We start from the raw sequence: 10,131 nt of genomic DNA, 5'->3' as shown, positions 1-10,131 counted from the left end.
TTTCTGCTGGAAACATGGGTGTTAAAGGTAAAGGGACCCCTGACCATTAGGTCCAGTTGTGGCCGACTCTGAGGTTGTAGCGCTCATCTCGCTTTATTGGCCAAGGGAGCCAGCATACAGCTTCCAGGTCATGTGGCCAGCATGACTAAGCCGCGTCTGGCGAACCAGAGCAGCGCACGGAAATGCTATTTACCTTCCCGCCGGAGCAGTACCTATTTATCTACTTGCACTTGACATGCTTTCGAACTGCTAGGTTGGCAGGAGCAGGGACCGAGCAACGGGAGCTCACCCCGTCGTGGGGATTTGAACCACCAACCATCTGATTGGCAAGTCCTAGGCTCTGTGGTTTAACCCACAGCGCCACCTGTGTCCCTAACATGGGCGTTGGGGAATCCTAAAATTTATATGTAGAGATACGCACACATCCAGGTAATCAGCAAGAGGTTTAGAGTAATCTTTTGAGACTACTCTTATTAAAATTGGCTGCCAGGCTCAGACTCCCTGCACTTTTCTGAAGCAAAGGCTTCCTGGGCCAGCTGGCAGCTCACATAAATGCTACTTGTTATGATCTAATGGTTTTGCTTCTGCAAATGTTACAAGATTTGGAAACCCCAAATTGCAGTAATATAAACAGGAGTTTTGGTCCCTTTTATGATTAGATGAGTTTGGGGGTGCTGCTGGAACCAACCCTTTTTCAGGGCAGCTGGTTGTGGTGGCAAAGAATAGATACCTGAAGTTACCCAACAGACTAGAAACCAAGAGCTGACAAGGGTCTCAGAAATTGGATAGCAAAAATCCTTTCATGGCAGGGGTGGGTGGGGAGGGGACTTAGCGCTTCTGTTTTGATTGGTTGAAGGTTGAAAGGCATAAGGGGTTTTTCTATATATGATTGCTAGAGAGAATCAGAGCTGTTTCCATTTATCAATAGACATCTGCAGCTACATCGAAACACAGAAGACTGGTAGCGAGCCCCAGATGCTACTTCATCTATAAAGATACTACTTTATCTGCAATATCATCCCCAAAAGACACAGAACATATTATTATGGCTTCAGGCATGATAGTATGGATCCAAACGAATTTCACTATGCATGGTTGTTTTTTTAAAAACTTTCTCCTTAGTTAGCATACTCTGTTTTAAAAATGGCCTGTGCCATTACTGCGTTTCCCCAGCTAGCAGTTTGAGGGATACATTGCTCTCTGGCTTATGGGATTCCCCATACGCACTTGGTTGGTCACTGTGAGAACAGGATACCAGACTATAGGCCTTTGGTCTGATCATGCAGGACTCTTGTATTAAGTGAAAAACTGTTGAGATATCTGTTTTGGAGACCTGGGAAGAGTCAACAAATAGAAGTATCTGTGGCAGAGTAAATACAGCAATTCCTTTCATTTGACCAAACAGTGAAAACGAATGCCAGATACGTGAGATCTTAAAGTTACCTATAACTTTATTCAAATGCAGATGTGCAAAGCAAGTGAAAAATGTAAACACAAGTGTTTCCATAGTGGTAAGTTAACTTGTCATCTGAGTGTGCTTCAAGTGAAGTAGTTAAAAACTGGAAGCTTAACTAGATAGACCCATTGTCTGATCATCACTGATGCTCAGAATTAAACAGGAGCTATGTTATTTGGAATACAAACTTTATGGCAGTGATTAATCAAGTCATGCCTCCTGCCATAAAACAAATGCCTCAAACCCTAGAACTAGGGATTTAATTTTTTTGTTTTGGAAATAAAACGTATTTCAAGACCATCTTTCTTAAGCTCTTCTAAACAAAACCTGGGAACCTTGCAGGGTATACCTACCCATAGCCCAATAATGACTTCCTTAATTAAAGAAAAGGTACTAGAGATGTTGAACTTTCACTTCTAAACAATCTACGTATAATGCCAAAGCCACTTTTTTAAAAAAACCACAAAGGTATTTCTTAGAAGAAAACTTTATTGATCATCTTGATAACAACATAACTTTATGACCGGGGTCTCTCCTTTTTGCCTTTGTACAAGGCTAGCAGAGATACATTTGCTACTTTGACGACCTTGAAACGAACTCCTGGAATGTCACCAACAGCGTGACCTTTCCGACCAAAGCCAGCAACTAGGACTTCATCGTTCTCCTGGAATTAAAACAAAACAAGTCAATTATTTTCTTGCTGTGAATAAGGAGTTTGCAAATATCAAACATTATAGCCAACCAAATTCTCCTCCACCCTGCTCACTGGCAAAGCCTGCAGCCCTATTAGCAAGATCTACCCTGTCTCTTTTCCTGAACTGCTGAGATGCATTTATCACCATTCTTGAGAAAAGTGTGGTTTCTTAGAAACCAAGTTCAAGTGCGAAATATTATCCTACAGTCACCACCATATAATTAAATTACAAAACTTTAAATCACAATAATATTGCAGTATCGTTCCTGTTTCTACTACACAGAGCAGCAAAACATACTAGTAAAAACTGGGTGGAGTATTTTTTTGCATATTGTTTTATCAGGATTTTTTTAATATAAATTACCTCAATGAAGTTCAAACAACCATCATTAGGAACAAATGCTGTTATTTTTTTGCCGTTCTTGATCAGCTGGACTCGGACACACTTTCTGATGGCAGAATTTGGCTGCTTAGCCTCCACGCCACTAACACAGAAAAAGGAAGAAATACACTGTATATTTAGCATAACTGTCTCTGCGCTGCCTTGCCTAGTATAGCAAAAAACACTACATTCATCAGAATTTTGACTCTAAGCAGATATATTTCACAAAAGTCCCTCAACTAAATAGAGCCATTCAAAGTATCAATTGTTTTTGTATGAACTGCCTGAATTCACTGTGTCTAGATGGGAATCAGATGTTAATAGGATTGTGCTGCTAATCTTTCAATAAAAGGTAAAGGACCCCTGACAGTTAAGTCCAGTCGCAGACAACTCTGGGGTTGCAGCGCTCATCTCGCTTTACAGGCCAAGGAAGCTGGCGTTTGTCTGCAGACAGTTTTTCTGGTCATGTGGCCAGCATGACTGAGCCGCTTCTGGTGCAACGGAACACCGAAACCAGAGCAGTGCATGGAAACGTCGTTTACCTTCCCACTGGAGCGGTACCTATGTATCTACTTGCAGTGGTATGCTTTCGATCTGCTAGGTTGGCAGGAGCTGGGACCAAGCAACGGGAGCTCACCCTGGTGTGGGGATTCGAACCGCCAACCTTCTGATTGGCAAGCCCAAGAGGTTCAGTGGTTTAGACCATAGTGCCACCTGCGTCAATAGATGACCCAAATTGGCAACTCTACTTCAAAGTATGCAAGTTTTATATCTTACTTTTTTCCTTAAGAGTTAAAATACCTAAATGGAATATGTTTGAAATGAAAAGACTAACTAAACAGTCGAGTATTTGTTATTTGTAGAAACACCTACTACTGACTTAAATCAGTTAATCCCTGGACTGGCTCAAGCTTGAAATTTCCTAACGGCCAGAATAAATTAAATCACTAATTTCCAGGTGCAAGAAACAGGCAAATGTTGTCAGTGCTCCCCTGTCTTGTGTATGAATTTATAATGTATTTATGTCACCAGTACTGCTATGCAGTACGAAATTCTTTACAGGAAATCTGGCAGATGCAAATGAACACACTATACGTGTTTTTGATGAAACTCACACTTTTTCCAGGACAATTCCTTTGGCATGGGAAGCTCCCCCAAAAGGGTTGGCTTTCAAAGCAGTGCCCAGATGGGCCTTCTTGTATTGTTTGTCATGCCACTTCTGATCACGTCGGTGACTGCGCAACTTCCTGGCAGTACGAAGTCCGCGACACTTGCCTAGAAAACAGTACATTAGAGGTTACGGAAGACATGCGCCTAAGTTCATAAAACTACCAACCACCATGCACCTCAATTCACTCTAGTACCCCCTATCTGCACTGTGAGAGAATTCACAATACCCATTTTCTGTCTTTATATTTGGGACTACACTGTAAACTGATGGAACACTTTCTAATACCAAATCTTTTTTTCTTCTTGCACAATCGTTTTTAAAGCCTTGACGGTAGCCAATAAAACCTGGAAATAGGGTGGTCTGTGATTAACACCTTGTATACCACACACTTATGGATGGATATCTCTCCTGGTCAATGAGAATAGTTAACATTACTGCATGATGACCCTCAGAACCTTATATGCATGTGTAGTGGTCCTTAGTACTTTTGGAGTTCCATCCATTCCTTCTGCAATATATGCAAAGTATTCAAAATTCAAGGGAGAAAATAACTCCAAACAACTTTAGAACCAAATATCTGCATGTAAACCACACACAACATTTCTAGATTCATTCTGATCACAATGTGAGTTTTTGAACTGCAGGACCTGGAACGTGGTGCCCATCTTGCAAACTATAGTAAGTTGAGCTGCAAAGCCCAGCTTCCTAACAGTTCACCCAGGATACTCCATGCAGTAACACATGTAATCCTGGTGGAAGTTTATATGGCGCCACGCAGATTTCGCAGGTATGTCTGCTGCACACCTCTTCCATTCAAATAATAATTCACAGGTATAACGATTGGCATTTCCCTTGCAAAGAAATATTTCCTATTCTTTTATTTTTATACCCTGATTCATACAGCCATGCACGTCAACGGGGGTTGGGGTGCTGATCCCTCAAATTATCCCTTAAATTATCCCATAAATTATTCCACTGCCTTATTCCTTACAGTGGACAACTAGATTTCACTGATTTGAAGCATTCCCCAGCCTTCCTCCTAGCCGCTGATCGACCTTTCTAGGCGCACTTTTTAATTAGCAGGCAACGCCGCATCTTGCGGCAGCGAGTTCCGCCGGTCATTACAAGCCTCGTGCGCGACTTTCGAGGCCTGCGCCTGTCGGAGGCGGCCGTGCGCCTAACACCTCAAAGGATCGGGCGGTGGCGGCAGCTCTAGAAAGGGCTGAAGGGGGAGGGGCACCATTCCCCCCGCATATCAGGGGCCCGCGGGGTCTCCTCTCTCTCCCCGCCGCTCCCACTGGGATAACGTGGCGCCCCAACTCGGAGCCACTCACCCATCGTGCCGTCGGACGATCCCGAGGAGGAAAGAGAAAGGCCCACAATCCGCCGCGGCAAAGAGACCCCGCTCCGAGGACCTCGGGAACGGGCTGCCTAAGCCGGTGCCTAACCGGCGAGGGAAAAGTTTGAGCGGCTTGGCAAAAGATGGCGGCTGCCGCGCGATGCATTGTGGGAGTCGTAGTTCTCAGGCCGCGCCATCACTGCCGCCGCCTCCCCTCAGATATTACCGTTCTTTTCTGTGCTTATACGTAATGGGGTGTGGGTGGGTGTGTTACAGAGGTAGGAAGACTTTGCAGCCGGTGTTCTGGTCGCGACTTCCGCTACTTTACGCCTTTATTTCTCGCGCGTGGTACCGCGTGGCCTCTTCCACCACGGAAAAGCTACGGCTAGAGCGCCTCTTAGGCCATCCAATATGGCCGCTTTTATTTAAAGCCGGAAGTTGACTCCCCCCCCCCACAACCTGCACTTTCCTAATTTATTAGTAGAGCTTCAAGTTATTTCTTGACACGCATACACACACCCTTCAGCTTTCGGCACCCGCTCGGCGCTTCATTTTCCCAGCCACCTCTTTCACCTCAGTGAGGCGTTTTGGAAAGAGGGGAGACAGGCGCGAAAGTAGACGCCCCGCGTGAGGTCCTCGGAGAGAAGCTGCCGCGGTGGGTTGTGGGTCATCCTCGCTCTCTCCCTCTCTCTCAGGCTCCTTCGGGCGAACCGGCAGCCGCTGCAGCAGGAGGAAGAAGATGGGTGAGCGGAGCGGGGCGTTTTGGATTTAGGGACGCGCGAGTTGCCCCTTCCCTGGGCTGCCTTGTTAAGAGGTTCTCAATAAAGAGGTCGAGCTGGCTCGAGACCAGAAATGGCATGGCAAACACGTGTTTTCCGTGCAGACGTGACGTTTCAGTTTGCGGGCTGCTGTTTTTTACTGGGGGGGGGGAGACCTTCAGAGCAGTTATCACTCCTCTGCACACACGTGCCTAAGGTGCCGGGGAAAAGAATGCAAGGCAACCTGAAACAAATCGTTATGGCAGGGGTATGTTTCTCCAAGGTATCTACTTTGATACTTTTTACACCTCAGGTTAAAGGTCCCGCGCCTCCCCCCCCCCCCCTGTTTAACTCTTCAGTACCGTTCTATGCATTTTCTGCTGCCCACTATATTATTATTCAATTTACTTTATTATTATTATTACTATTTTACTGGAAATATTGATGCATATCCTCGCTTGTAGGGATCCAGCAGAAGCTCTTAGGCGGAGGAAGGGTGATGGCATATTTTGCTGATGACCCTGCAGCCCCTCAGAGCCATCTCCATCCCACTGCTGCAGCTTTTGTGGGGGCTGCAGCAAAAAGGAGGGTTTGGTTCAAATCACTCCCGCCTCCTGCTTCCTCCAAGCATGTAGGGAACACTGCTGATTTCTAGTCTGAATACAAACGACTGAAGGATATATATTTTTGTAATAAAATAGCATATATTTAAGCTCAAGCATCAGAAGCTACAGCAGTGCTGGTTTAAATGAAGTTCTTTAAAGACAAGCTTAGGGAAGTTGTCATTACTTGATCCCTAAAGATGAAAGGCTTTCTCAATTTGTTTTGTCCTTTCAGGCAAGTGCCGTGGGCTTCGGACAGCCAGGAAGCTGCGCAGTCATCGCCGAGACCAGAAATGGCATGACAAACAATACAAGAAGGCCCATCTGGGCACTGCTTTGAAAGCCAACCCTTTTGGGGGAGCTTCCCATGCCAAAGGAATTGTCCTGGAAAAAGTGTGAGTGAAGCTTCTTAGTGGGACTAATGAGAGAGAAACTCTGAATGGTTTGTTTGCTTGTTTTGTTCTAGCACCAGAGAGGGTATTGAAACATTGCTATAGCATATAGTAAAACATTTGTGTATTACACCAGTTGTTCCAAATCTGTACAGACTTAGGCATATCTAAGATCATTTATAACAGTGGACTTAGGAGACTCTCAGTACTGCTTTGTGGAAGGAAATGTAAAGATTCAGGCCAGAAGTTAATGAAATTCATGGAAGTATAGATTGAGAATCCTTAACTTATTTAACCACGCTCATTCACACACACAAAAAGCTTTGTTGGTAACACAGATATCATGGCATTGGTTTACTTCTAAAACTGCAAGATAAAACTTCTGGGTAAATGTTTTACAGTTAAAAGTCCTAAAGGATTCACTTTCTGGAGAGGTTTTTTTTTTTAAATTCTTGTCACTCTGTTCTTATTACTAAAGGTAGAAAATATTGGGTAACTTTTCCCCTTTAAAATTTGTGATTAGCATAAGGGGTGATTGTCAGCTATGTTTTACTCACAGCAGACCCAGTAAAATGAATGAACATGGCTAAGTAAGATTTATTAATTTTAGTAGGTCTATTATTGAGTAAAACTTAGTTGAACAAAACCCACTGTCTACAAAATTACGTTCCACTTCATTATTTTTTAAAATTAGGTTTAAGTAGTCTAGGATCAGTTACTATTATGTCTTCTGACTGCCAGCAGAATCCTATAAATGTTTAAGTAAAAAATTACTAAATTTGAATTAAATATAATGTTCAACTGTCCCTTACATAGCATAGCCAGGACTAAATTCCTGGGTCCTGCTTTACTGCGCTTGGTTGGCAGGCCTGCTGAGTCACATGCCGCACTGCTTTTGCAGGATACAGATCCTTCTGTAACTCTGCAGGTGGCGAGATTCCTGAATGCGGTTATCTCACACACAAAAACCACCAAAAAACAACATCAACAACAAAAACTAATCAGACAGTTATGATGAGAGTGCAGGACGGATCTCGTCTCCAGTTCTCCTTTTTCTGTGAACCGTCCCTTGGATCTTTCCGGGCCCCAAGCTTTCCGGGCCCCAAGCTGTTATTTGTCACTGCTCAATGACCCACCCTTGCATCATGGTGTTCCCCTTCTGTTGTTAGATGTATTGGTTTTTATGTTTCTGTGCTTTTATGTTTGTACATATTTTATGGGCTAATAGCCGTAAATAAATTATTATTATTATATTATAACTAGCAGTGGAACTTAGAGACTTATTACTCAAATCATTTATGTTGTCCACTTCGTGTTTCAGTGGTGTTGAAGCTAAGCAGCCAAATTCTGCCATCAGGAAGTGTGTCCGAGTTCAGCTCATCAAGAATGGAAAGAAAATAACAGCCTTTGTTCCTAATGATGGTTGTCTGAACTTCATTGAGGTAATCATATTCCAGAAACCGTTATTTATTGTATTTATTTATTTTCTTGTATAAATAAACCCAGTTTTCATCATATTAATCATGGGTAGGTTACAACAAATTCCTGAGCCAAACAGGCCAGTACCAACATAAAATAGCACAAAACATTTTAGAAATATAAAGCTAAAGGACCCCTGGACAGTTAAGTCCAGTCAAAGGTGACTATGGGGTGTGGTACTCATCTCGCTTCAGGCTGAGGAAGCCGACATTTGTCCTCAGACAGCTTTCCGGGTCATGTGGCCAGCATGACTAAACCACTTCTGGTGCAATGGGGGACACTGCCGGGTGCCAGCACGCATGGAAACTCCATTTACTTCCTTGCCACAGTGGTACCTATTTATCTACTCTGACTGGTATGCTTTTGAACTACTTGGTTGGCAGGAGCTGGGACAAAGCAAAGGGAACTCATCCCACCATGCAGATTTGAACTTCCAACTTTATGATTGGCAAGGCCAAGAGGCTCAGTGGTTTAGACCACATCGCCACCGCTTCTTGTTTTAGAAATATACACAGCTCTAGAAATAGTTCTTTATACAGCAAATGGTATAATCACAGCAACCAGCCACAGTACCTACCCCTTTAAAAGTTTGAGCAAAGTGGTGCTATTGGTGAAAATAATATGCAGTTCAACTGAGAAAAAGAATGAATTAATTGAACCAAACTACTTTATTATAGCTGCTTGATGTATGCATGTGTATTTGTTATGAACAAACACTTCTTGCTTTCTCATTTTATCTGTAGGAGAACGATGAAGTCCTAGTTGCTGGGTTTGGTCGGAAAGGTCATGCTGTTGGTGACATCCCAGGAGTTCGTTTCAAGGTCGTCAAAGTAGCAAATGTTTCTCTGTTAGCATTGTACAAAGGCAAGAAAGAGAGACCAAGATCATAATATTGTGATGCTGCATTCAGCTATAATAAAACTTCTCATTTGACAATATGTTTCTGAGGAATCTTTTCATAGTAGTTCAGCTTTTTATAGTATGGAAGTAATTTCACAGCAGAATTCTCTCTTGTACAAGTTGGGTTGTTTTAACTTTTACATGACTTTTCTTACTGGTCCTGTGCAAGTGTGGTTTCTACTTGGTCTGTATATGATTGCAGCCTCAGTTGCAGAAGAATTTGGTTCCATTCTGAACCACAGAAATGAAAGCGGTATAAAGGAACGTCTACATATTAGCGACACTTTAAAATTCATTGAGTCAGTTCTTTAATACTTGTGCAGCAGTGTGTCACTTTCTTTTAAGTATTGACCTAACTAAAAGTTAAATGACAATTTTTGCTTGATGCTTATGTCGCTGGGCTTGCTTATTAAAAAAAGGAGAAAACTAGCCTTTTAAGTAAAAATTGATTTTTGGCAAAACACAATAGTCCATATTTGTTTTTAGATAATGGCCTTTTGCTTGGAGTCTTAAAATGACTTACTTTGACATGCTGCCATTGATTGGTTGAAGGCTACAAGGCTTTGTACACTTAGTAGGAAATAAGCCTATTAAAACCAGTGGGACAGAGCTCTGAGTAAATTGGATAGATTTATGAAATTTCCTTTGAATTATCAATTGAAGCTTGCCTAGGAGACTGAGACCAACTTATTTTAATTATTGATATACTGAGACAATTTAATGCAGGTTTATTTGACTCTTCAGAGGTAATCTGCAATGAGAGTAAAGTATTCTGTTCCACATTTATCCTTGGATTCTCAGCAGCATCTTGCTGTGGCCTTTCACTCATATACATATCAAACCAAGATTAATATTTTGATGTTCCATTCCTGTCTAATGCCAAGGAATCGCCGACCTGCCTTGGATGCCAGCTGCTGTATATCCCAGCCCAAGGTGCAGTGGTAAAGCTGCAGTATCA

At 42.8% G+C, this 10,131-nt stretch overlaps 2 protein-coding genes across 2 annotated transcripts; one reads left to right on the top strand and one right to left on the bottom strand.

Annotated features, from left to right (window-relative positions):
- Positions 1 to 1,927: 1,927 nt before the first annotated feature.
- LOC309352650 (small ribosomal subunit protein uS12) lies at positions 1,928 to 5,146 on the bottom strand. The gene is made up of 4 exons (XM_081881288.1): positions 5,038 to 5,146; positions 3,648 to 3,807; positions 2,515 to 2,635; positions 1,928 to 2,120 (listed from the first exon to the last, which is right to left on the bottom strand). Exons 1-4 carry the CDS (start codon positions 5,039 to 5,041, stop codon positions 1,974 to 1,976), a joined length of 432 nt encoding a protein of 143 aa, XP_081737414.1. The 5' UTR covers positions 5,042 to 5,146; the 3' UTR covers positions 1,928 to 1,973.
- A 481-nt stretch (positions 5,147 to 5,627) lies between these two features.
- RPS23 (ribosomal protein S23) lies at positions 5,628 to 9,209 on the top strand. Its single transcript, XM_081881289.1, has 4 exons — positions 5,628 to 5,785; positions 6,638 to 6,797; positions 8,116 to 8,236; positions 9,017 to 9,209. The coding sequence occupies exons 1-4, from the start codon at positions 5,782 to 5,784 to the stop codon at positions 9,161 to 9,163; spliced, it is 432 nt and encodes a 143-aa protein (XP_081737415.1). The 5' UTR covers positions 5,628 to 5,781; the 3' UTR covers positions 9,164 to 9,209.
- Positions 9,210 to 10,131: the final 922 nt, after the last annotated feature.

The sequence above is a fragment of the Podarcis erhardii genome (genome assembly GCF_964252035.2).
Source record: "Podarcis erhardii genome assembly, chromosome: 11".
Taxonomy (NCBI): Eukaryota; Metazoa; Chordata; class Lepidosauria; order Squamata; family Lacertidae; genus Podarcis; species Podarcis erhardii.
Note: the sequence above shows the minus strand (reverse complement) of the source record. Positions and strands in the feature narration are given on the sequence as shown.

Coding starts and splice junctions, on each gene's coding strand:
- LOC309352650 (XM_081881288.1), bottom strand. Junction 2,636..3,647: donor GGAATTGTCCTGGAAAAAGT/GTGAGTTTCATC, acceptor TTTCTGTGTTAG/TGGCGTGGAGGCTAAGCAGC. Junction 2,121..2,514: donor GTTGTTTGAACTTCATTGAG/GTAATTTATATT, acceptor TTTTAATTCCAG/GAGAACGATGAAGTCCTAGT.
- RPS23 (XM_081881289.1), top strand. Junction 6,798..8,115: donor GGAATTGTCCTGGAAAAAGT/GTGAGTGAAGCT, acceptor TTCGTGTTTCAG/TGGTGTTGAAGCTAAGCAGC. Junction 8,237..9,016: donor GTTGTCTGAACTTCATTGAG/GTAATCATATTC, acceptor TTTTATCTGTAG/GAGAACGATGAAGTCCTAGT.